Consider the following 25,557-nt stretch of genomic DNA (forward strand, 5'->3'; position numbering starts at 1 on the left):
GGGGCCCAAATAGTTGCAAAGAACAGGACTTTTTTTTTTTTTTTTTACAAAGAGTTTGATTTTATTGATATTTAAATATATTAAATATTTCACTGAAATACATGGTACACCACCCTCCCCCACTCCCACAGTGGTTACATTTATAAAACCAAAGCCCATGGCCTCCCGTTACCCCAACACCTCCACCAACCAGTGAGGAAAGGGGCAACGGTAACTCGGGAAGGCCACGGCTGGCACTGTGGTACAGGGAGCCAGGGTGTGGACAGGCCCCTCCCCCTGGCAAGAAGCAGACAGATCACCCAAAGCTGAGCTCTTCCCATTCTGGCTTACTCACTCCCACCCCGATGGCATCAAGGAGTTCCTTCCTATCCAGGGATACAGCTTGGGGAGACGGAGGAATATTCTGTCTGGACCAGCTAATCTTCTCTCTTCTCTGCCTCAGCTAATCAAGAGCCCCGTGGTCCATCAACTGGAACATGGAGATTCCCAGGGAGGCAGTACCAAGTCAGAAAGCAGGCCTCTGCAGGAGCTGGTGCCAGAAACATGAGCAAGGCAAAGCCTGCCCCTTCCATGCCCCCACGAAACACTTTCTGCTCTGACAAAGTGATCTTCAATCAGAACGGAGGCATACGCCTCTGGCTTAAATAGGTACAGACAGACGAACCAAGGCACCAACTGATTCAGCCCAGAGTCAAGGAGGCTGCAGGGGTCAAAGGCAGGCAGGACAGGAAGAGGACAGAGTCCAACCCTTGCAGGCTTCATGAGGATGGGAAGCCAGGACTGGAGTCTAGCCATGCTAGATTCAGGCTGCAGGCTTGGAAAAGCCGAGTTTAAATTTCCCAGCTCCATCCCCTAGTACCAAAATCTGGGTCCTCAGAGGGATCCCACACTATCCCGGTCAGAAAGTATACCACACCCCAAGACACAAGCTGAGGAACCCAGGCAATGCCTGAGCCTCTACCTCATAAACTTTCAAGAGTTCAAGTGCAAGGAACACTAGACATTAAGCAGTGCTTGGGCCCCTGCCCGAGGCAGGGGGACAGTCACACTGCACATGTGGCCCCCAAATGGGCACTTAGGGACTTGGCACAAAAAGGACTCCTTTCCCCAGACCACTCTACATCTTGCCACCAAACCCCATCCCACTCCTGTGCAACCTGGGCATTTCCCTCCACCCCTTGAAACAGGAAACCCTGCCTTAACAACAGAAGGCAGAGGCCCCCAGGAGAGAGGCAGCCCCAAGTAGGGAGCTGAGGAGCTGGAGCACACAGACACACAGAGACCTAGAAAACATACACACACAAAAAAGCAACATGCACACACAGTTACACAAATGCACAGGTCCTCCCTAGTGCCGGACTTAGGAGGCCAGGTTTGAGGTCAGGGTCATCTTTCTAGGAACCCTGACTCTTTTCTATTTGGCAATATAAGGGGTAGAGACGCTCCATGCCCCCTTGCCAGCAGACAGCAAGGGAGCATTCGGGCCGAGGGAGCTGACCCTGGCCACACTGGGGCCTCAGGCCAGTGTGGCACCATCTTTCTTCCCTGGTCGCCTGTGCTCTCCGGCACCTGCAGGTGAACGTCCAGTTCCTGATCTTCCGATGTCCCCACACACAGGTTTGCTCTCTGGCTGGTTATTTTCACAGTACCAATGGGGCCAGATACCCCTTTCCCTGGAGCGTGCAGGAACTGAGGCTAAATCTGCGCTATCAGAGGTCCCTTTGTTCCCCTTTGGGGACAGATCATGGGACTAGGATTTGGCAAATGGAAACATTCCCCTGAAATGTGGTCAGAGCTAGGTCCCCACAGTACCTCCTTCCTCTGCCTTGTGCCTAGGAAGGAGACTTGGCTGGGGCTGGGAGAGCCCAGGACCAGTGCTGAGGGCACAGTCGAGCAAAGGCAAGCATGGAACAGGCATTCCTCATGCCCGCCCCAGTCTTTGTACAAAATAGTCCCAGGAAAAACAGGGGGAGGAATGACCCAGCCCTGAGCCTGTCGCCCAGACAGGGCACAGCAGGCATAGCGAGTTACCATTTGACTCTCTCATGCAGGAGGGTTACCTGGCCTCTGTCCTCCCTCTCAGCTGTTCCTGCAAATGAGGAGAGCGAACAGCCCCTGCTCCAGTTCAGAAAGTCACTTAGATAATCCTCTTGGTGTCCCCTCCTTTGCCACTTTGAAGGCAGACGAACACGGTCCAAACACAGCCCGCTGGGGTGGTCCCTTGTGCTGTCAGCAAGATCTGGAGGCCCAGTGGCCCCTGCGGCAGCTCCACCCAGCGAGCAGAAGGTCCACTCAATGCCCACCTTGGTCCCTTCAGCTGAATCTCAGCTGCATGCTGCTAACTGCTGGGACCTCCATTGAGGAAGTAGGTGGTCATCTCCCCCTTGCCCTTCACCTTGACCACCCCTCGACACTCCAGTTGGTAGCCCTTGGCAGCTAGAACCTGGTACAGGTCCGTGGTCACCTGGGGAAGTGGGAAGGGAGCCTGCTTAGCCTAGAATCCTCGATGCATTGGTAAGAAGCCCAGTAGGAATTCTCCATCAGGCCAGCTCCCCTCCCACAACCCCTACTCCAACAGCCACAGAAGAAAGTCACCCTGCCCCTGTCCTGCAGAGAGACTTGTGAAAGCCCTCTAGACCCACACCCCTACCAACCTGCCTCACATCCCCTCACCTGTATTCGGTCAGGAACCCCTGTGCTGTCCATACGACTGGAGACATTCACTGTATTTCCCCAGATGTCATACTGTGGCTTCCGGGCCCCAATGACACCTGCCACAACTGGACCCATGTTCAACCCTGAAGCAGAGATAATAACAAAAGCCAAGAGCAAGAAATTGAGGCTAGGGTGCTACAGGACCACTCCAGCGATCCATCTTCCCCTGCATCTTGAGAAGGACCCAAAGAGGGGGGGAAAAACCACGGAAAGGGGACAATTCTTCGGAAGTCTGGGTGTGGCAGCTGAGGCAGCTCCCCCGAGTCCAGACCACTATCGTTGTACACACTGGATGCACCTCTGCGCTCACTGTTCATATTGCTGCTACCCTCTTACAGACAAGATGTTGGGGTAACTAACTTCCCGAGCCTGTAAATAGAGCTGTGGGAAGTCAAGCCAGACTCCAGACCTATGCTATTAATCACTGCCTTCCACCAGTGCATTCGAGAAGTGTCTCGATCAGACTGAGCACACCCATCGATACCAGACCACGGCCTCGAAACAAAGCTGTCTACTAGTCCCTCCAACCTCGCCGAGCTCATCTCCGAGTGTTGTTCTCATCTTAAAGGGGGAGGATGGTGCTTAATGTGGGAGTTGAAATGCACTCAAAATACCTAGGACAAGACCCCAGCCCATGGAAGGCTCAAATGGTCTTTGTCCTTAGTGCCAGACTTGACACGAGGGTGGGAGGCAGGAAATCTAAGGGATCCTGATGGAGAACCGGGGACCATGCCCAACCCACCCCGTCAGCCTTACCCACAAACCATCCCAGAAAACCAGACAGGCCCTCACCGATCTTCATCTGGAAATTGTTGAAAGAGTGTTCATTGATATGTTTCATCTGCTCCATGAGCCGCATGGCATAGTCTGCCAGGGCGGTGATGTGGGAGCGGCCCACCTGATCATAGGTGCTGGCATTTAGCCCAGAGGCGGCCATGTAGGTGCTGCCGATCGTCTTGATCTTCTCCAGCTGCCGGAACCTCCCCTCGCTGATGATCTGGACAGTGGCAGGAACGGGGGGGGGGGGGTGGGGTTGTCTGTCAAGCCAAACCCAGGTCTTTGCAAAACTCACTCCTGTCATTCTTTAGCTCTCTTCTCCTCCTCCTCAACAGCCCCATTGTCTGGGTGAGCCCAACTGCTATTCTCAGTATAGGTCTGAGAAGCCCAGAGAACAGGCAGTTCAGGACCCTGGGCGGGCACAGAACTGGGTATATAGCTTCAGAGGGTTAACTGGTGGTCCCCTGCAGCAGAAACACTCTGACATGTTTGGGGAACTGTGTCCTGGAGGGAGGGAGGGGGGACTTTCCTCCAGAATAGTAGACAGGCCATCCCTGACCTGGGTGTTCAGGACACTTCCTCACACTTTGCTCCCATTTTCACTATTCAAGAGACCATCTCGCTTGCTTGGTCTCGTACGGATTTTCCCACAGACTCCCGTCTCCCTCCTCAGTCACATCACCCGATACCGATACCCATTCCTCCTCCTCTTCTGATTCTCAACAAGGGTGACCCCACCCGACTGAGGCTGACAGGCTGACCCTGTCTCTGACAGGGCAGGGGACACTCTCCCCGTCTAACCCACGGCTTCTTCACCCCAAGTCTGCTCCACTGCCCTGGTTCCCAAATCGCCCCTCGTCCGCCAGTACTAGTCAATGAGCAAGCACCTCATCAAAGTCAGCGATGATCTCATTGAGCAGCCGCAGGCACTCGACGCCCTCGTTGTTGGCCTCCAGCTCCACGTAGAATTCAGAGAAGTTGGCAATGGAGGCGAACATCACAGCCACACATTCACATGACTGGTAGTAGAGTTCATCATTGCGGTGTTCTCGAGCCAGGAAGTGGGCAGCCACGTCCTTGGGCAGAATGTTATGCAGCAAGCGTCGGTTGTAAGCCTGGAGCTCCTCCATCTCCTCCTTCTCCCCTGTTGCCTGTGGGCACCACATCCGTCACCCACTGCCCAACATCCACAAGGGGCGGGCGCAGTGGCCACGGTCTGAAGATGGGCATCAGAGGGAGCCACGTGGAGGAAGAAAGACCCGGGCACAGAAGGCCTAAATGACAGGCAAAGGGGTGAAGGGGGCAGGGACAGGATGGGAGAGGGGACAGGAGATGGACACAGAGAAGGCATGGAACCAGGGTGGGCTCGGGCAGCCTCAGCCTCAGCCAGTTAGCAAGAGATGCGCGTCTGGCTTGGCCTAGGCTCTGCCCCCAGTAGCCTCTCCCTCCCACAGAGGTCCACCCGAATCACCTGGAGTTTCCAGAGGAAGTCCAGGCGGGCGGTTGATTCCACCTGCTGTGCATGCAGATACAGTGCCAGGGCAAAAACCAGCAGAATCACAGGGGTCATATATTTGAGTGCCACCCTCCCTACAGCTGGGCTGAAAACAATCAAGAGGCCTGCTTGGTGTCTGTAGGAGACACCGACCAGCCCCATGCATTGCTGTCTCAGAGCCCCCACTTACCAGTCCAGCCCATCAAAGGTCTCATTGGAGGATGCCCTAGCAGGAAGATACAAAAGTCATTGGATACTGGCTGCTAAAGGGATACTGGAGGGACACAGGGACTACCTGGATGAGCCCAATCACTAATCCAGCCTGAGGGTAGAGCCTTTGCTCATATAAAGTAGCCCAACGAGGGCAAAGGTTAAGCCTTTCCCGAGTAGGTACTCCTCACCTAGCAGTTAAACAGGCCAGGACAAGCTGGTTCACACCCTCGTCAGTGAAACAGGGGTCAGACCTAAGTACCACACCTGAAGGCTTAGCATGTGCCAAGGATGTCATCAGGCTCCAGCAGTGTTTGTTAATGTAATAGTCACCACTGGCCTGAGAAAACTCAGGCTTCGAGAAGCTAACTCACTATCCAAGGTTACAAGGCTAATGAGAAGCAGATTGAGGGCTTAAGCCCAGTCGACTCTTTCAGTCCCTACCACAAACCATGGCCACCTATCACAAGGGGCCAGAAGGGTTGGCTTTTAGTCAGAGCTCTGCCCCCATGCAATGCTATGAACTACACATGGTAAGACAGTGGGCAGAGCCGGGTGGTCGCTGGGGGCACACCTTGAGTCCCAGCACTCGGGAGGCAGAGTCAGGCGGATCTCTGTGAGTTCGAGGCCAGCCTGGGCTACAGAGTGAGAACTAGGAAAGGCAGGGCTACACAGAGAAACCCTGCCTCAGAAAACAAAATACAAAACACAGAGGTTAGGACAGAACCAGGCAAATGTGGGGATTTTTTTTTTTCTTGGTCTAGCCTGAAGACCCAGGAATTTGTCACAACTGGAATTTTGGGGGGTAAATACCTAAGGTCACATGCCAGGAACTCTTCCCCCTCCCTTCCCTTTCTTCCACAAATGAGTTGTACATCCCAAGGGCCTCCGTTCAGGAGACTCTCGGCCCAGAAGGGTCAGAGAGGCAGACCTCTGAGGCATAGAAGAGGCCGGGCGTGAACTTACAAGCCATGGACACCAAGCAGCAGGTCATAGTTATCAAATATGGTGGCCGGGGGTCCCAGCAAGAGCAGCACCAAATAGACGAACCCCAAGACAAAGGTCATAGCCAGCTTGCCGATGCTGCTGATGTGCAGGAAGACAGAGCTGGCCAAGAGACTCAACAGCATGTTCCCGACGAAGTACTGGGGGAGGGGAAGACAGCAGAGGCTGCGTTGGGTGACGTCAAAGACCACGGCTCCCAGAGCAGGAAGAACCCTGCATCCCCCTGCCTGACTAACCTCCCCCACCACCTTCCAGCCCCAACTCCTTTTACAGCTCATGCCCAGCTACCCAGGAGGGGCCCTGGTTACTCCGAGAGTTGGGGAACGCTTTGAGTTCCTGGCTCTGTGGTGCCCATCACCAAGCCTGGCACAGAGGGGCTGAAAACTGTGTCCAAACAACCCCCTCTGCCTGAACACTGCTCGGACACCTCAGGGAAGCTGCAGGTGGGTGCGGTGCCCTCACACAGGGGAGCATCCAGTCCTAGAGAGTAATTGAGCTGTTGCAGGTGGCAGGCGGTGACATCGGCTGGTGTTAAATTCAGCATCCGGGCTGCACAGGTCCTTATCGGGGTGTGATTGCAGGTGAACTGAAAAAGTCAGGTGTATGTCAGGATAGCCAGCGAGAGACAGGGTTACAAGGGCTATACCTAGGTGCCTCGTACTTCACGGACTACTATTCTCAGGGGTGACGAAAGAAAGGGAGAAACAAGGAGTGAGAACAAGAATTACCCCCCCCCCCCCCCCCCGCTCCCGCCCCGGGACAGCAGGCTCCCCAAAGGCTGGAAACACTCTCAGTTCTCACAAAGTGCCTGGCATAGGGTAGAGATGGGAGAATTACCATGTTGGCGACGGCAGAGACGAACACAAGCAAAACTGAAAAGATGCCAACTGCCGTGCTGTGCGCCCGTGAGCGGACGATACTGCGGGACAGACGCTGCAGGGCCTTGGGGAAGAGCTTCCGTAGCAAGAGACCAAGAGTTAGAAGCGACCTTTGCTAAGAGGGAAGACCAGCCAAGAGGGTCTAACCAGAGACATGCCTCCTCCTCCCTTTTCCACGGGAACCCCCTCTCCCTCCACCGGTCTCGGGGAAGTCCCCCTACTTACAGAAGCGCAGGAGCATACAGCACAGATCAGCACAGTGACCAGCAACAGCAGGAAGATACTGGCGTACATCCCAAGCATTAGGGTGGAGCTGGAGCAGGACAAGGACCAGGGGAAATCAGCAAAGTCTGGGCATCCTTGTTCCCTCCCCAGAACAGATCTCAGAGACCGGTGGCTTGCACAGGGGTTTAGGAAAGTTGGGGGTGTAGTGAAAGGGATGGGGACTCACTGTGGGAATATGAGGAGCTGGATGAAGCAGATGAAACAAAACACCAGAAGGGCGCAGGCGACATAGGCTCCGAAGCGAGGGTCCACCTTCCGTGAATACTGAGGAAAGAGAGGAGGGTGAGCTGGGTGCTGGGTCCTGCCTTGGCATGGATGGCATGGACAGCAAGAGCAGACCACTCTCCCAGGGCCTTGTGGGGAACAGTGGGCCCGATTTATATGAACTCCCACCCATGCGGTGGTCTCTTCCCATCCCCAACACGTCCTCCTGCTCCTTCAACTTCTGTTTAGCCTCCCAGCCAGGCCCTCCCTCCCTCCCTCCAGCCCTGTTCTTTGGCCCCTGTATCCCCCAAACCTTCTTCTCAAGATCCTGTCTCTGGAAGGTGAGCAGGAACCGGCGCACGTGGTCCTTACGCAGTTGGTCGATGCTCCGGGCATCAATGGCACGGCCCAGGAACTCATCCACCTCATCTTCAGGGTTCAGAGCATCTTGGGCACCGCGGCTGGTAACAGAACACAGGTTTCACCGGGTGCATGAATACCGCATGATAAGCAATAAGCAGGGCCCAGGCTCCGGCAGCAGCCGAAGAAGGCTATGTGAGCGATGTGTGTGGTACCTGCTCCTCCTACATATCCTAAGAAATGGGAGGTCTCAGCTCCCACAGCCCATCCCAGGCTACAAACGCCTTCTCCCTCCCTCACCATCCCATAGACCAACTTACTTGTCTTTGCTAGAATCATCAATGCCCTGGAAAAAGAGACAGAATGTGTGAGGGAGGAGAGGCGCTAGCCACAATCACACCCAGCACCTTGCCTATTCTAATACTAGGTCAGGAGTATCTCCACTCACACTTTGGGAGACTCGTGGCCTTTGGGTGAAACTACTCCCCCTGCTCCCACTTTTAGAACACATACATAAAAATGACAGCCATAAGAAGAAGGGGGAGAGAACATTCCCTCCCTTTGAGGGAAACCACAAAGTGAGACACCACCTCCAGGTCATAGTGCAGAGGCCCCTCACCATCTGGCGGAATGCCTTAGAGTCCTTGGTCCGGGAGAAGGCACGGTCAGGCGCCCAGCGTGGCATCAGTCCTTCCATGGAGTTGGCACGGGTCCGCTGCAGCTTGGCCAGCATGGCCTTCTCTTCTTTCTGTGTAACCGGCATGAACACAGGCTCAGAAGTGGACCCGCAAGAAGGCCTCTGCCAGTACCTCCCTGTTTGCTCCTTTCCCTCCAGCCCCTCCCAGCATTCCTGCCCTGGCCCCTGACCCGTTTCTGGCTGGCGCCCAGGATGAGGAAGGTCTCGATGCACTGTTCCTTGAGGTATGCGTTGCGTTCACCACCGCGGCCTGGCTCCACCTCATAATCCCCATTCAGGTACTGCAGCGTGGCCCGAGTGATGTGGATACGACTGTATGGGGCCAGGAGGTAAGACCCTGGCTCTCCCACCCACCCCCACCCCTGCCACCAACTGGACCCTTCCACTCACCCGGCCCGGCCTCCAGCCTCCATGTGGTTGGCCAGGGTCACATCATTGGACCACACATCAAACTGCCATTTCCGCAGGCCAAGGACGCCGCAGTGCACACGTCCACTGTGGATGCCCACACGCATGTTCACATTTACCCCGGTCACTTCACGCACCAGCCTAGGGGGAGGCAACTCTAGATCAGCTCCAAGCTGCCTTCTCGTCCTCTAGTCAAGAAGCCACGCTGAGGCCAGCAAGATGGCTCAGTGGCAAAGGCACCTTCTCCCAAGCCTGACTACCCGAGTTTGGTCCCTGGGACGCACACAGTTAGAGAAGATTAACTCCAAGTTATCCTCTGACCAGCATACATGCACCATGGCAGGTGCATCCACACCCACATACATACACAGAGTAAATTAATAAATGTGATTTAAAAAAAAAAAAAAATCCAAGCAGCCCAGGCAAGGACAGAAGCAGGGACAACTCTGACTAGACATGGGCAGGAGGACACCTGGGACTCGAGGACAGAGGCTTAATTAAAAACTACATTCAACAGGGGCTACCACTACCCTGTAGGACTGAGCTGTTGCCAGCTCCAGCCTGCTTGGCAGCTCCCTGAACCCTCCAGCAAGCAGGCTGGGGTCAGGAGGAGCACAGGGGTCTTCACACAGACTGGAGGAAGAGCCACTCCCCAGTGCCCAGTGATAAATCCATCTCAGAGATAGAGAGCTACCAAGACGAGGGAAAATTCCTAAAGACACATCAGAGTGGGAGCAGCCTGCCAAGCCACAGACGCAGAAGGCCTGGGAAGGGGCACTACTTACGAAATGGCCTCGATCATGTCCACTCCCATCTCCACACAGCAGTGGGCATGGTCTGCCCGGGCCTCGGGCAGCCCTGACACACAGTAGTAACAGTCTCCTAAGATCTTGATCCTGAGACAGTGATTCTCCTAAAGAGGAAGAGGTGGAGGATCACCTTCACTGTCCCGATCACCCAGCACACCTGGCCCACCACCTTCAACGCAACCTCTGCCCGCCACATACACTCCCCGCAACTGCCTCCAGCAATGCTGTGAGGTCATCACGATTGGCACTGTCCCAATCCCAGCACCCTCACCGCAGCCAGCTTGTCAAACCGGGCAAAGAGCTCATTCAAGGTCATGACCAGTTCCTGCGCAGTGCACTGGGAGGCCAGGCTGGTGAAACCCTCAATGTCCGCAAATAGGATGCTGTGAACAACAGCAGAAGAGAGATGGCCTCATAGCCCTCAAGGACTCTGACACCCGGCAACCCTCTTGGCACCGTCCCCTCTCCCCATTCTACCTGACATTATCATGCTTCTGGATGTAGATCTTATGGAACATCATGTCTTCTTTTTTTGTGTTGATGTCTTCTTTCATCTCCATGGCAACATGCTGGGGCAACACCGATAGCAGCAGCCGTTCCTAGACCAGTGGTTTCAACCACTACTACCTCTTTGCTTTCCATTTTGATCCTTCTTGTTCCTTCCACATTCCCAGAGCCCTATCATATCTCTGTGACCTGAGCATCCCTTCTGGACCTTGGCCTGACGCTGCCTAACACTGCCCTCAGAAGCCATCCATCCTGGCTCTCCAATCTCCACTCAATGCAGCCTCCCTACCCACCCCCCACTCCGCCCCATGCACTCCTGTGCACTCCCTCCCGCCCTTGAACAGGACAGGACTCCCAGGGGCTTGTGTGATGCACAGTCCTTGGGGACCATTCACACTGCATTCCACAGCCACAGACAAGGCGGCAGGTCTGATCTACAAAGTACTGGGGTGAAGAGAAAGGAATGCCCCAGCTGAGGGAAGTGGCCCCCACCTGCTGGCGATTCTCATGCTGCAGGTGCAACCGAGCCTGGATGTAACCTCGGGTCTCCTGAAAGGCTTGGCGTTGAGATACTTCAGCAGGGTAGTGTGTGCAGATGCCGATGACGTTGGTGCAGAGAAAGAGCACCACATTAGCACCGAGCTGTAGGATGTATGATGGAGATGAATGACCATCTCCCCAGCACCCATGCATCCACACTCCCACGCACACTAGCTCCTGGGCTCTCTCAGGACATACTGTGAGCAGGAAATAAAGCCCTGCACTCTGTTTGTCCCCGAGCTGTGCCATCCCTGTGACACACTGTTCCTCACTACGGAACTCCAGATCGCAGCCTGCCTAGATCACTCTTAGTCCAGCAAGATGAGCTGTTCACAGCTTCAGAAGCAGGAACACCAAGCACAGCCATACAGGTTACGGTCCTAGCCCGGCACCCTGTAATCTCCTGCCCCACAAACAATGCTAGCAAAAGCCACGTGTTCCTTCTGCATGGGGCTTCTCCTCACAGCACAGCACAAGGAGGTCTGAGCTTCCCATCCTCTTCTGGGTAAACCAGGTGAACCAGGACAAGTCACTTCCTCTGTCTAGGCCTCCATTTACTCAACTATAGCCCAAACAAGAGGGATAATATCTCTAAAGCAACCCTTACCCCAGGCCCCCTGCAGACTGAATAATAAGAATGACCTCCATTGGGTTTTGTTGTTACTGTTGTTGAATTTTCGAGATAGGGTCTCACTATATGACATTACAGGATTGCCTCAAATTCACAGGGATCCTCCTGCCTCAGATTCCCAAGCGATGGGATCGCAGGTGTAAGCCGCTATTACTGTTGTTATTATAGTTGCCAGTTTGCTGGCCACCTGCAGTGTCTAGCATCCTAAGGATGCGTTCCATATATTAACTGATGGATTTCTCACAAGTCTGTGAATAAGGTAACAGTATCCTACTTCACAGCTGAGCGAGTCAAACACAAAGGAGCCCAGTTGCTTGCCCAAGAGCCTGCAGTTGGTTATAGCTGGCATGAGACTGGAATCCTGGACAATCAGATGCCAAAGCCTTTGTCCTAACCCCACTGTCTGATACAGTCCAGGTTTCTGAAAGCCCTTTCTCCACCGCCCTCACTCCTGCTGGCCAGTCTCAGAGCACAGGCTGGGCAGCCATCAATTCGACCAGTAGAGAGAACGCGTGGCCACCCCTCCTCCTCTCCTCTCTTCTCTTCCTCCTCCTCCTCCTCCCTCTCCCCGCCTCCAACTCTTGCACACATACCCTGTCAAGGCCTCATGCCTAAGCCCCCACCCTCAGCACAGCCAGCCCTAAATCAGTCAGTAGAACTGACTGGAGAGCAACACAAGGCAAGCCCGTCCCAGTGTTGCTGGAGACTCAGGGGTTAACGTGGCACTGGGACTCCACCCAAGCTGCACGGGGCAGGGCTATGGTTAGGGAGAGGAGAGGGAATGAATGCACACCAACTGCCCTGAACCAGAACTAGCCCTGCAGACTTGGACAGGACTTGATTCCTCGGTGTAAAACTGAGGCCTGGCTAACAAGCTCTTAACTCCAGCACTGGCCTTCAGCTGCTGTCCACGCAGCTCCCACAGAGCCTATGCAGAACTTCCCCTCTCAGTAGCAGGGGTGAAGAGGGGGCACTCTATCTCCCTTGGGGGCTTCTAAGAATAGCCCCCAGTGGGGGAGGAGGAGGGGGCAATCCAGGCAACTTCCCTTCCTGGCCCCAGGAGCCCAAGAGGAAAATGTGAGTCACAGTGGAGGGAAGGGGAAGAGGGATGAGGGACTGAAATAACTCTCTACACACATCTTACTATCTACCGTGAGAAAAAAATGGATGCCAAGGCTCTGGAGGTGACCCGAGCCTAACCAATGTCACGGCTCGGTGTGTCTCAACGCGTGGATCAAGAAGACGAGTTCTCCCTATGAACATGAGTCGGGCTGGATCTGAGAAGGGGCTGACCAAGGAGGCAACAGGTCCCTGCTCCATGCAGAAACACAGGCCCCGATGGGCACATGAGACTGTTCTCAGTTCCCAGAAGCTGAATGGGCAGCCACAGCCCCACAGATGGGCGCAAGCAGCACACTTTTCTCTACCATCCCAGGAATGCATCTGCAGAGACCCCACGGGGTGAAACTGAAGCCAGGCACCCTGGGGAGGTAGGAGGCTGGCAGTTCCGGGGCCTCCCAGGCTCAGCCTCCCCCATCAGGCACTGGGCTGGGCCCTGGGCACCAGGCCAGCTGAGAGCAGAGAGGAGCCACACACACCCCTTCTGGCAAGTCCAGCACAAGGGGGGAAGGGAGGCCCTACTCCTAAGTGTCTCCCCTAGACAGCAGTTCTCCCCAAATCCCCACTTCACAGGCAGCCTAGAAGGGAACCTAGGACCTACCACAGGTCGCTAGGTCTGGCCCTTTAAGAGGTCGGACACTGCCCCGTGGGCACTTGCTGCACCACAAACTAGCTATAAAGGAACTTTTAAAAGATATGTTCTGTTCCAGGCCAAGAAAGGCATCATGCCAAAGCACCTAGCTTCTCACACCAGGAGCCCCAGACAACTTGCTCTCTGTGAGACCATGGTGGGCTACGGGCTGCAGCCTTTGGCAAGGAGAAGGGGCGTTGGCCTGTGGACGTGTCATTAACCACCTACAGCTGCTTCCCGGGGGGGCTGACACCAACCAGAGCTTGAGTCTCGGGGGTCAACAAGAGGTCAGAGATGCAAGGTCTGCACATAGCAGGTCTGCAGACTACTACCTTTACGGACCTAGGCCAAAAAGTTAAAGTCTAGCCTATCGGTGACACCCTACAGACCTGTCCAAGCAGAGGTCAACCCCTGAAACCCCAGCCTGACAGATCCAGACATTTCCCAACTCAGCAAGTCCCCTTCCCACTCCTCCCCAGTGCACCCTCCGGCACCTACCTGCTTCCAGAGGAAGGGATCCCCACGGTTGAGCTGCCAGGCCAAAATCAAATGCAAGGTGGAAAGGCCCAGGCCACTGAGCACTGCGGCTCGCATGCGGATGGGAAGGAGTGTGTAGGTGATGTAGACGAAGAACACAGGGCACCAGAGGCCTGCTGAGGGGCTGTGTGGGCTGGCCGCTAGGGTACCCCCGACTTGCACGGCGGCTAGGATGCCCAGAACCACATAGCTCACCACCCACATGGAGTCCTGGCGGAAGCTATGTCGGTTACACACTACCATGAGCGCCACGAAAAGGGTGGCGGCGCAGGTCAGCAGGGCCACATAAGCGGGCTGAGGCGGAGCGGGTGCAGCGTGGAAGGCCAAGAGTACCGCTGTGAGGAGTACAAGCACTGCCATTAGGAGTGTGAGGCTGCTCTGGTTCATCTGGAAGAAGTACCGCTGGTACAGGCGCTCCAGCTTGGCGGAGCGGAACTGCTTAGACTGGAAAACCTGCACCACACGGTGCCAGCAGGATGGACCGCCGCTCCTAGGCGATGTATCTGGTGCCACTTCAGCCGTGCCCAGCGGTGGTGACCCCTCAGTGTCATCAAAACCCAAGGCCACGGACCGCAGCCCCAGCTCCATCCCCCTGCCTGGGCCAGCCCTCCTGATGAAGGCCTCATCCTGCCAGGGGCACCGAGTGTGAGCCGCGGGAGTGGGGCTGGGTGGCTCTGCATCCTTAAGGCAGCTCATGTAGCGGGGTGCGCAGAAGCCACTGGCCCGAGTCCCATGGCGCGGGCGCTTCTGCCCGTTGCGTTCGCCCCAAGCGGTCTTCCGTTCATCCACTTTGGGAACCAGGAGGCCACTAAACCATGACATGCTGCTGGGAGAAAAGGCATGGGTATTAATACCACCGTTGTGGCCACAGCCACCATAGTTGTTTATTCCCTGAGCATGTCCTACAGCTCTGTTCTCTATGCCCCACATCCTGATAAAACTATCCTGAGGGGGCAGCAGCCTTCCCGCTCAACAGGTAAGGAACTGGGACACAGAGGGGTGGAAAAGACACAGCCTCCATACAAGTAAAAGAACCAAGATTCTGAGGGCTGGAGAGATGGCTCCGAGGTTAAGAGTACTGTCTGCTCTCCCGAAGGACCCAGGGTTCAATTTCCAGCTCATAGCTGTCCATGGCTCAGTTCCAGGAGAGCCAATAAATACCCTCACCCAGACACATACAGGCAAAATACCAATGCACATAAAAGTAAATTCTAAAAATTAAAAAAAAAAGAAAAAGCAAGATTCTAAGCTTGACTAGCCTGCAAAGCCAGTACACTTAATAATTTACCCTAATGTTAATACTGATTTTTTTTTTTTTTTTTTTTGGAGACAGGGTTTCTTTGTGCAGCCTTGGCTGTCCTGGAACTCACTCTGTAGACCAGGCTGGCCTCAAACTCCCGAAGATCTGCCTGCCTCTGCCTCTGCCTCCTGAGAGCTGGGGTTAAAGGCGTGTACCGCCACTACCCAAAAATACTGACTTCATCACCACAAACCAGGACAATGAGAAAAACACATTTGACAGACTGAGACCTGAGGACAAGAACCACATGGTACCAGTTGACCCGTGCCATTGGTGCCCCAATGGGGCCTGAACTTCTAATTTTTTCAGCAGAAGCCAAAGAAAACCTTGGATTTCAGTATGACATCTCCCAATTTTTAAATGTTATTAATTGATATATATTTTACAATGCTACATACAAGCCAAATAAATCCTGTCGATGGAATGAGTTCTACTTTGAACTGCCAATTGATGACCTCTATACGAAAGGCACTCTTTCCACATCCTTCCTTATCACACACACCCCCGACACATGTACATACACAAGCACACACATACATTTCAGCAAGCTAAATCCAATTTCTCCCCACAGGTCACAGCCCAAGAGTTATTTCCTCAGGGAAGATCTCCCAGCCCCACCCACCCCTAGACAAAGTTTGGTCTAGTTTCACTTCTGTTCACTTCCTCCACAGTACTTATTGTCGTTTATAATTAAGTCAATCCTCATTTAATATATGCCTCTGTCCCTAGGGCTCTAAGCTCTATGAGAGCAGAAAGTACGCATATTATGGTCAGCACTTTATCTTCAAGCCAGGTACTGGGTCTGGCTAACAGTAGGTGCTCAATAAATGCATGACCAAAAAAAAAAAAAAAAAAAAGACAAAAGGAAAGGTGGGCTGGGCGTGGAGTGGTATTTGGTAGTAGATGCTTGTCTAGAACGCACAAGGCCCGGGTTCCCATGCTTAGTGTGACAGATAAAGAGATGGGGAGACAATAAGGAAGCTTGAGGGCATGGGTGCTATGGGGTGTCCAACATCCAGTAACAGCTAATAATGACAATCCTCATCTTCCTCACGGCACCTGTCACATCAGCTTGTCTGTTGTTACCACGTACACCGAGCTCAGCCCGGACCAGCACCCTGGTACTCACTGTTCCCATCCGGAACAAGAGCTCCTTCAGGTCACAGCCCAAGTCCCTTATCAGCACGGCTCTTACCGCCCTTTTAAAATAGCAACTCCCTTTCCTGGGGCTCCCTATCTCTCTTCCCAGCTTTATAATTTTTCTCCCTCCATGGCCCTTATCAGCAACGGCCATTCTATAATTTTTCTCATTTGTTCAATTGTCTGTCACTCCTAACTGGAATGCCAGCTCAGTGAAGCCAAGGATTTGGGCATGGCTTTGTCTTTTTTTTCTTCTTCCGTACTGTGGTGTCTACCACTCCTACATGTTTGCTGAGTGGATGGACGGCCGTTAGCTACATTATATTTTCTCCCTGTCACAAATTTCAAGAGCTTCTCACATGCTTGATTTCATCTTAATTTCCATCTTCACCCAAAGCCTGTGAAGCTGGTCCTAAGGCCATGGGCGGAGGCAGGGGGATGACAACAACCAGGACAGATTTGAGAAAAACAAAAGGTGGTGAACAGGACAGTTTTCTATGGCCTACCCACATAGAGACCCAATCAACCTCGGATCCTAAATTCCCGGGAAGGACAAGCCTTGGACCGGCGTGGATGACCATGACAACCGCCTTACCATGTGTCCCAGCTGAGCATGAACGCAGTGTCATCCATGGATGACACCACCAGGGCCACACTCCTCCATGCCTGCAGGGCACCCCGAGGGGCCCTTGTACTCACACCTACTGAGCTGGCAGCATTGACATCTGTACTCACTAGGGAGCTAGAGAGCCGCTCACACAGCACCTGCCCCAGGTGGCCACAGAACCAGACACTGGGGAGGGAAGAACAACACTCCCAGCAGCCGCTGGAGGGGGGAGGGGACCCGAAAGCAGAACATGAGCTGGGGACTTCTCGGCACTCCATCTCTGGGTCTCCCTCAGCCAAGTTCTGCCAGGGTCCTCTCTACAGCCACAGGGTAGCATGGCTACCTCAACTTCTTAATGCCAACAGCACCATCTTGAAGGACAAATCTGAAGTACAAGACTTCTGGTCAGGCTGGCATTTGGAAAAGGTCACCAAAGAAACCCTGGCTACTCAAAACACTTCACTGGAAGCATGATCTTTGTTTGGCACAAGACCAGGTTTCAAACGGTAAAGGGATTTGCCATCCTGCTGGGACAAGCTAGCCACCTGCCCCGACTCTGTTTCCTCACCTGAAAGGTAAGAGTGGAATGGTCCTGATAAGAAAAATCTAACACTCCCTGCCATGTCGTACACTACCAATGTTAGTTCTCTTGACCTTACAAACCTTAAATGCAAAGCTCTGCCAGTGTCCAAGAGGTGGAAAGACAATAGTCCTGAGCAAGGAGAACATGTTGCCCTCCGTCCAATCAGATGCCTGGTTCTATTAGGCCCTATGTCCCCTGCTGTCAGTCTCCAGGGCTGCTGGAGACAGAACACAGAGTGCACAGTTTACCACTGTGCACCGCCCCACTCCACACACCATGACATTTTGCTTCCGCCTCCTCCCATTCTCCAGTCCCCTTCCCCGCTCTTATCTCCCCACTGGCCCGGGTCTCTGTTCCCAAAGGACCTGTTTCTGGCCATGTTCCCAGCCCCTGGAAGCACATCCTAGCATCTGGCTCATACCCACAGAGGAAGGGGCAGACACTATCAGAGAAGCGTATGACCCTTGGAAAACATGCTGACTCCCCACGGGATAGCCGCAGAGTTCAGTAACTGTGCAACTACCCTCCCCCCCTGGGCTCTACTCAGGCACTGCCCACCCTGGAGAATTTTCAGGGTCCTCAGCACTCCTCCATGCAAGGCTAGTCTAGCAGGAAACCAGAAGGCATTGTTCCAAGCCACATGTCTCTATATGTTCCCCCCAAAACCTCCCCGTTCTTGGACCCCTCACCATGAATTCCAAAAGCGCAGACCATGTGCCTCTTCCGCTGAGGGCTCTCGAGCCTTATGCCTCTCTGACCTCCGCCTCCCCTGAGGCCTGGTCCCTTTGCTCTCTCTCACAGATCTGCTGTTCCATACACAATCAGCTCCCACAGCCAAAGTCATGTCCACTTAGCGCCAAGTCCCATAGTCCCAGGCCCAGTGTCTCCCAGACCTCAAGTCCCTCCCAAATCCTGATCCTTCAGCCTGAGACCAGGGTCTGGAAGCCAAGGCTTGGCCTCAAGAATGGCTCTGCCCACTCTTTCGCCCAACCCTCTTCCTGGCCACCTCTCAGCCACCTCATCCCCAGGGTCTATCTGCCTCTGCCCTGGTTGGCAAAAATGGTTTAAAAGACTTCTGAAAGTTCACATAGAAGACTATGGCCAAGGGAAGGCCCGACACTCACCATGCTGGAACCAAACCTCTCAATATCCAGGCCTTTCCAGATGTAGAGGAACCTCCCCAGGGCCTGTAGGTTCAGCACAGCCTACCCCAGGCCTGGTTCTCCCTAAGGACCAAAATGGGCTCCCATAGCCAGCACCAACCATACAATTCCCCCTCAGGCCCTCCGGCTACAGAGACATTCTGCAGACACAGGTACACGGAAAGACTCTCCCACCACCTAGTTCCACCTCTGGCTTTCCAGTCAGGCCGCTGGGCCTACTCTGAATAAAGTCTGCCCACACCACACCACACCACACCACACCCCTGCCCACCCCACAACAGGCCTTGGGGAAGTAGGCACTGATACTACCCTCTCATTCCAAAGGTTCAGGGTGAGGGCAGGGAAGGGGCCTCCCTCTCCTCTCTCAGCGCAGTCTCAAACACTCCAAACTCACCACCACCACCCCCCATCCTCATGCCAACCTCAGGGGGGCATCTCCTCCCCTCGTGCATGCCTTCTCCGCTTCTCTGGGCAAGCCTGAAAACTCTGGCGAGTGCAGGAAGGAAAGCTCAGTGGCGTGGAGCGAGGGTGGAAGCCTCCAGCCCGGCCCTGAGGAGCCCCGGGTTCCCATCTCCCCCAGCACTTCCCGGGCACCCCGCAAACTGTCGAGACTCCCCTGTGATCGCTCCCAGAGCCTCGCTGGAGCCCGCTCCCCCGCGCTCACCTGCCGGGGGTCGGCGCCTGCCCCGGGCCGCCGCCCCGCCGCGCCCGCGGGCTCCGGCCGGCCGGCCGGCCGTCCCGCCGTGCTGCTCCGTGCCCGCGCGTCCCTGCTGTCCCGCCCGCCCGCCCCGCCGCGCGGCAGAGCCTCGGGCCCTCGCCCCCTCCCTTGTTGTCCAGCGCAGCCGCCCTCTACCCCGGATCCAGAAGTCCCCTCCCCGCCGGCTCCCGGACTCCCCGCCTTAAAGGCACAAGCTCCTTTTGTCTGGGCACCCCCTCCCCCTCCCAGAGGCGGGGGCACAGCTGCCCACTCCCCTCCCCGGGCCCCGAGTCTGGTGAGCGAGGCCAGAGTCCCGCGCGCCCCCTCCCCTGTCCGCGGCGTCCTCTCCGGGTCTCCGCCGAACAAGCGGCCACTGTTCTGGGCTCCAGACCCCGCGGGAGGGTCGGTGCGCCCGCCCCGCGCTCCCGCCTCCACCCAGGGCGGCATCCTGCAGGGTGCCCTCCGCCCTCACCCGGGGGTCCGCGGAGGCCGGCGAAGCCACCCACTGGCTGTGAAGATGCCCGCCCCGCCCAAAAGGGTCGGCTTCTTTCCTGTCGGGGTGCCCTGCGCCCCCTGCTCACCCCACCTTCCTCCCATCCCCAGCCCCCACCGCGCCCGCTCGCCCTCCCTCTCCACCTCGGCCCGGCTCCCTCCGGCGGGAGCTGAGTTTAATAATTAATTAAGATTTCATTCCACAAGGCGCCAGGTGTGTGCGCCTGGCACCCGCTCGCCCGCACCCCACTTCTTTCCGCTTCCCCAACCCTCTAGGGCGCCGGGCCCGACGCAAACCTGCTGCACCCAGAACCGGATCGGGCCGCGGGCAGGGGCATTCTCGGTGCCGCCCTCTGGCCCCACGTTCTCTAGGGCAGCCCTTCCCCCCCCTACTCCACCCCCCGCACCTGCCAACTGGCAGAGTCCCTCCCCCGGCACCTTTTACCTAAAGGGTTGTGCTTTTTTGAAGTGGGGGGCTGGGGTGCATTGCCAGGTTCATGAACTGAAAAATTGTTCCGGGATGTTTATTTATTTCCCTTGCAAGCAGCTGCCCAAGTTACCTGGGAGATGGGAAAATCATGTGAAAGCTACTTTAACCCTTTGAAGGGTAGAGTGGTGGAACCAGGAAGGAGAGATTCCTGGGATGTAGGTGAATTGGCTTAAGCTTGCCTTTGAGTCCCTTCCCAATCTCTCAGCCAGACCTGGTAGCTGCCTTAAGCTCAGGCGAGCTCTCTCTACATTCTCGGTCCTCCTTCAAGGCCTAACTGTCGACCATTCCAGATCCCATCTGGGGTTCCTAAGCCCAAAATGTTTGCGGTAAGAAAGAGGTCCTTGCACTGATTCTGTCTTAGCGCGTGCGCGCGGGCACAACACACACACACACACACACACACACACACACACACACACACACACATATGCACACACGCCTTTAATCCCAGCTCTAGGGAGGCGGAGACAAATACATCACTTATGAGTTCAAGGCTAGCCTGGTCTGCATAGAAAGTTCCAGGACAGCCAGGGCTGCATAAAAACTGTCTCAAAAACAAACAAAAAACTACCATGGATAAAACATCCCTTACTCTCTTGGGGCCTCACTCATAAAATGGGTGTAACCCTCCTGCTCTTTTTCGGTCTTTCTCACAGGAGTCTGGGTTTAGATAGGAAAGTGCGGGTTGTAATATTTGAAAAGGAAGATGGGATGATAAGGGCTGAGATGGGTCAGTTAAAAAGCCCTTGCCCTTCTTCCAGAGCATCGGAGTTTGGTTCCTAGCATTTACTCCAGCTCCAAGGGACCCAGCACCACCCTCCTCTGAGGCACTGGAACCCTCATACACACGAATTAAAATAGATATTACTTTTTAATGAGAAAGTGGTTGTCTATTCTGCCATATGTGTTCTCGGTTGGAAAGACTGGCCAGTGACTTGACTTTTGAGGTCTCTGACTGAGATCTCTCTTCAAGTAGCTAGGGGTTCCACCACTGTCAAGATTCGCTTCCCATCCAAATCAGGAGGAACCCACTGCTCACCTTTTAAAATAATGCGGTTTGGGAAGTGTAATAGGCATTTGAGATAGAGAAATGTGGTCTAGAGGCTGGAGAGCTGGCCCAGCAATTAGGAGCACTGGCTGCTCTTCCAAAGGCTCCAGGCTCAGTTCTTAACACCTACATGGCAGCTCATAACCAATCATAACTCCTCTCCCAGGGGAACTGAGGGCCATGTGGGCATCAGACACACATTTGCTAGACAGACACATATGCAGGCAAAACACTCCTACACACAAAATAATGTTCTGGGGTTTTTTGTTTGTTTGTTTGTTTGTTTTGTTTTGTTTTGTTTTGTTTTGTTTTGTTTTGTTTTTGAGATAGGGTCTCTCTATACAGCTCAGGCTGCCCTGGAGCTTGCTATATAGACCAGGCTAACCTTGAACTCACCGAGAGCCTCTTGCCTCTGCCTCCCAAGTACTGGAATTAAAAGTATATGTCACTACACCTAGCCAAAAATTATTTTTTAATTTAAAAAATAGCTGGGCGGTGGTGGCACACGCCTTTAATCCCAGCACTCTGGAGGCAGAGGCAGGCTGATCTCTGTGAGTTCGAGGCCAGCCTGGTCTACAGAGCGAGATCTAGGACAGGCACCAAAACTACACAGAGAAACCCTGTCTTGAAAAAAATCTAAATAAATAAATAATGTCAGGGGCTCAAAGAGCACTTGTTGCTTTTGCAGAGGACCCAAGTTCGATTCCCAGCATCCATGTGACAGCTCACAACAATCTGTAACTCCAATCCTAGGAAATCCAACACCCTCTTCTGACCTTGGCGGGCACCAGGCACACATGTGATATATGAACATCATGCAGGCAAAACACTCATACACATAATAAAAAAATAAATATATTTTTTCAACAGAAAGAAAGGTAGGTGATCTAGATTGGTGGTGGTGCATTCCTGTAATCTGAGCTCTCTAGAGGCAGAGGCAGGAGGATCACAGCAAGTTCAGAGTCAACCTTGTCTACAGAGTGAGTTCCACGCCAGCCAGGGCTGTATATTGGAACCCTGACTCAAAAAAAGCAGCAGGGAGCTGAGATGGGCAAAGGCTAAAGGTTCTACCAACAAGCCTGAGGACCTGAGTTCAATCTCCAGAGCCTGCATAGTGGAGAGAGAGAGCCAACTCCTACAGATTGTCCCCTGACTTGCACACCATGTACTGTGGAATACTTGTACCCACACACACACATATTCACGCTTAGACATACACACATACAGACACACACACACTTACACACATATACAGACACACAGACACTCACATACACACCACACATACACACACACACATATACAGACACACACACACACACACACACACACACACACACACACACACAGTAAGACAAAGTGTGTGAGCTGGGACTGCTGAATCCCAGATACTCAGGAAGCTGGGAAGGAAACATTGCCATGTTCAAGCCTTGGCTAGACAACTTAGTGGGACCCAATCTCAAAATAAAAAAATAAAAAAGAGGGAGAAGAGGAAGAGAAGAAAGGAAGGCAGACAGACAAGATTGGCTCACCAGGTAAAAGCACCTGCTGCTGAGCCTGAGGACCCGAGTTCCACTCCCAGACCCTTCTAGTGGAAGAAAAGAACCAGTCCCTTCAAGTTGTCCCTTGGTCTCCACAGGATGTCACACACACACACACACACACACACACACACACACACACACACTGAATAGGATGTAATGGATTTGTTTTGTTTTTCAAGACAGGGTTTCTCTGTGTAGCCCTGGCTGTACTGGAACTCACTCTGTAGACCAGGCTGGCCTTGAACTCATAGAGATCCGCCTGCTTCTGCCTTCCAAGTGCTGAGATTGAAAGTGTGCATCACCACTGCTGGGCGTATTTTTTTTAAGAGAGAAAGAAAAACCGTGGGGTTACTCATGCCAAGGGCATCCCACCCTCACAACAGCTCAGAGGTGGGACAGACAAGGAACAGAGAGGTTCAATCATTTCTCCAAGTCAGCCAGTCAGTGGTGGACTCAGATTTTGGCCCCTGCACTCTATTTTCAGAGTTTGTGTTTGCCGCCACTGCCCTATACTAATTAGGAAAAGCCAAGCACCTGGGGTGTAAGGGGGTTTGCCCAAGCACATGACTGGTTGTTGCTGGAAAGAAGATTAGAACTCATAACTACCAGCCCCAATTCATTGCTATTTTTAATGGCTCTTAGTTTTTTATATTAGTTGGTGTATCTGGATAGGGGGTGCACACATGCTGTGGCACCTGTGTGAAAGTCAGAGGCCAGCTTTTAGGGGTCAGTTCTCATATCTAATCACGGGGGTCTCAGGGATTGAGCTCATGTCCTCACGCTTGGCACCAAGTGCCTTTACCACTGAGCCCTGTCACCAGCCATCGATGCTTCTTTCTTTTTTATTCTTCCCTACTATGATTATGCACAACAGTCATGGAGTATTCTAATCCTTTCATGAGTTTTCATCAGAAAGGCAGGTGGGCGTTGGCTCCATTTGGTTGTGGGGAATATAGAAGGCCCTTGCTGACGGCCGGCCTCCCTGACCAGAGCAGTGTGGGAACTGCTGTTGTTAACCAGCATCAGAGGCAGGGAACCTTCAGACCGGAAGGTTGGAGTGTCGGCCTTCTGCCAAGCCCTTTCACAACAGAGGACAGCCTGCTCCAGACATGCTTCGGTCAAATTATCTGTCTCTAGAACGCACCAAGTCTGCAGGAGGATGCTGGGTAGAAAAGGTCTCTAAGCCTGGCTCCCAGGCTTACCTTGAGCCCGTCTGAGAAGCAGGACCCCTGGGTAGACTGTGACAGATGTTAACATACTGAAATAACCTAGTACAGCTGTGTGCTGCAGCAGGTAATAGTCTAGAACAGCAGTGTTAGAAAATGGTGGGGAAAACTTCAAAATGGAGAACACTCTCTTCCTTTCCCTCTGAACTGGAACCCATTAGTTATTATTCCACATTCGCAGCAGAACCCCGTGACCCAGCTTGTGGGCCACGGGTCCTGTTGAGCCTTGTAAGAAAAACCTGGGCAGTAACTAAGACATCTGGGAAGGGTTAACCCTGACGACGAGAAGGAAGAGGAGAGAATCAGTTGGGATGAACTGTATCTCGTGCACCAGATCCAGCTGAGTCTCAGTGATCTTCTTGAGTATTGTAATATGAAAGGGGGTTACTCTCTACCTCTAATTTTCTGAAAGAGGAAACTCCTGCTTGGAGAGTATATTGTGTGCAAATACAAGCTCCATACAGCTGTCGGCATGAGTGTAGCTGGATAACGCTAAGAACACAGTGTTGAAAACACTGTAGTATGTATGACACAGATCAGCTTGATTTTCTGCACCTTCCCCGTTTAACTCAGGTACCAGCCAAGCTCGGGCACTGTAAACAGCTATTCTCTATCATTTCCGGCTTGAAGCTAAGGTTTCTGCATGCTTTATTCATTGAAAGCATGAAAGACATAGTGGCCTGGCCTATAGCTCCATGGTAGAGCGCTACCCAGCATGCACTGGGCCTTGAGTTCATTCCAGTGCTGCAAGAAAGAGGAAGAGGAGGTGGGGCAGAGAAAATACAAAATTCACCCACATTCATTCAGCCCTCTGGGTTCATTTCACCCATGATCGTGACCAACCAGTCAAAGGCTCAGTGCTTCCTGTAGTGCCCAGAACTGGGGCAGGTCTTGGCTACAGTCAGTCCACAGCCAATATCCATGGGAACAGAATGATTGGCTGTCAGCTTTAAATGAATGTGAATATCTTCCCCTTACCCACCTAGACCCCCACATTCATGCACCTGAAAAACACTTGTTTGCCTCCATGCACTTGGCACTGGGTTGTTTTTGTTTGTTTGTTTGTTTTTGTTTTTGTTTCTGTGTTTCAAGACAAGGTTTCCCTGTATAGCCCTGGCCATCCTGGAACTCAGTCTGTAGACCATTCTGGCCTCAAACTCAAGGAGATCTACCAGTCTCTGCATCCAAAGTGCTGGGATTAAAGGAGTGTGCCACCACCGCCCGGCTGTTGTTAGCATTCTTCTATTAATAGGTGCTAGGGATATAGTAATTAAACTAAGCAGACAAGGTCACTATTGTTCTGGAGTTTCTTTTCTGGAAGTAAATGAGAACCAGGCATATTGACAAAATCCTGTAATCCTAGCTCACAGGAGGCTGAGGCAAACGGATGGGAAGTTGCAGATCATCCTGGGCTATATAGCCAGACCGTCAAAAACCAAAAAAGGGGTCTGGAGAGACG

General features: G+C 53.6%; 1 protein-coding gene across 9 annotated transcripts; it reads right to left on the reverse strand.

The window, feature by feature from the left end:
- Positions 1–53: 53 nt before the first annotated feature.
- Adcy6 (adenylate cyclase 6) lies at positions 54–20,308 on the reverse strand. 9 transcript variants are annotated; one of them, XM_036207844.1, is made up of 25 exons: positions 19,266–19,307; positions 19,024–19,087; positions 18,563–18,664; positions 17,519–17,655; positions 13,770–14,631; positions 10,843–10,992; positions 10,321–10,442; positions 10,115–10,226; positions 9,820–9,947; positions 9,017–9,175; positions 8,797–8,938; positions 8,549–8,677; positions 8,250–8,275; positions 7,883–8,030; positions 7,532–7,629; positions 7,306–7,393; positions 7,040–7,156; positions 6,630–6,788; positions 6,164–6,342; positions 5,178–5,213; positions 4,964–5,093; positions 4,380–4,643; positions 3,508–3,712; positions 2,674–2,798; positions 54–2,464 (listed from the first exon to the last, which is right to left on the reverse strand). In XM_036207844.1, the coding sequence occupies exons 3-25, from the start codon at positions 18,563–18,565 to the stop codon at positions 2,339–2,341; spliced, it is 3,645 nt and encodes a 1,214-aa protein (XP_036063737.1). In that variant the 5' UTR covers positions 18,566–18,664; positions 19,024–19,087; positions 19,266–19,307; the 3' UTR covers positions 54–2,338. The 9 variants fall into 9 exon arrangements, with proteins under 9 accessions (XP_036063737.1, XP_036063738.1, XP_036063742.1 ...); XM_036207845.1 differs by lacking the exons at positions 18,563–18,664; positions 19,024–19,087; positions 19,266–19,307 and adding an exon at positions 18,128–18,191; XM_036207849.1 differs by lacking the exons at positions 17,519–17,655; positions 18,563–18,664; positions 19,024–19,087; positions 19,266–19,307 and adding an exon at positions 20,236–20,308.
- Positions 20,309–25,557: the final 5,249 nt, after the last annotated feature.

This window comes from Onychomys torridus, chromosome 16, assembly GCF_903995425.1.
Source record: "Onychomys torridus chromosome 16, mOncTor1.1, whole genome shotgun sequence".
NCBI lineage: Eukaryota > Metazoa > Chordata > Mammalia > Rodentia > Cricetidae > Onychomys > Onychomys torridus.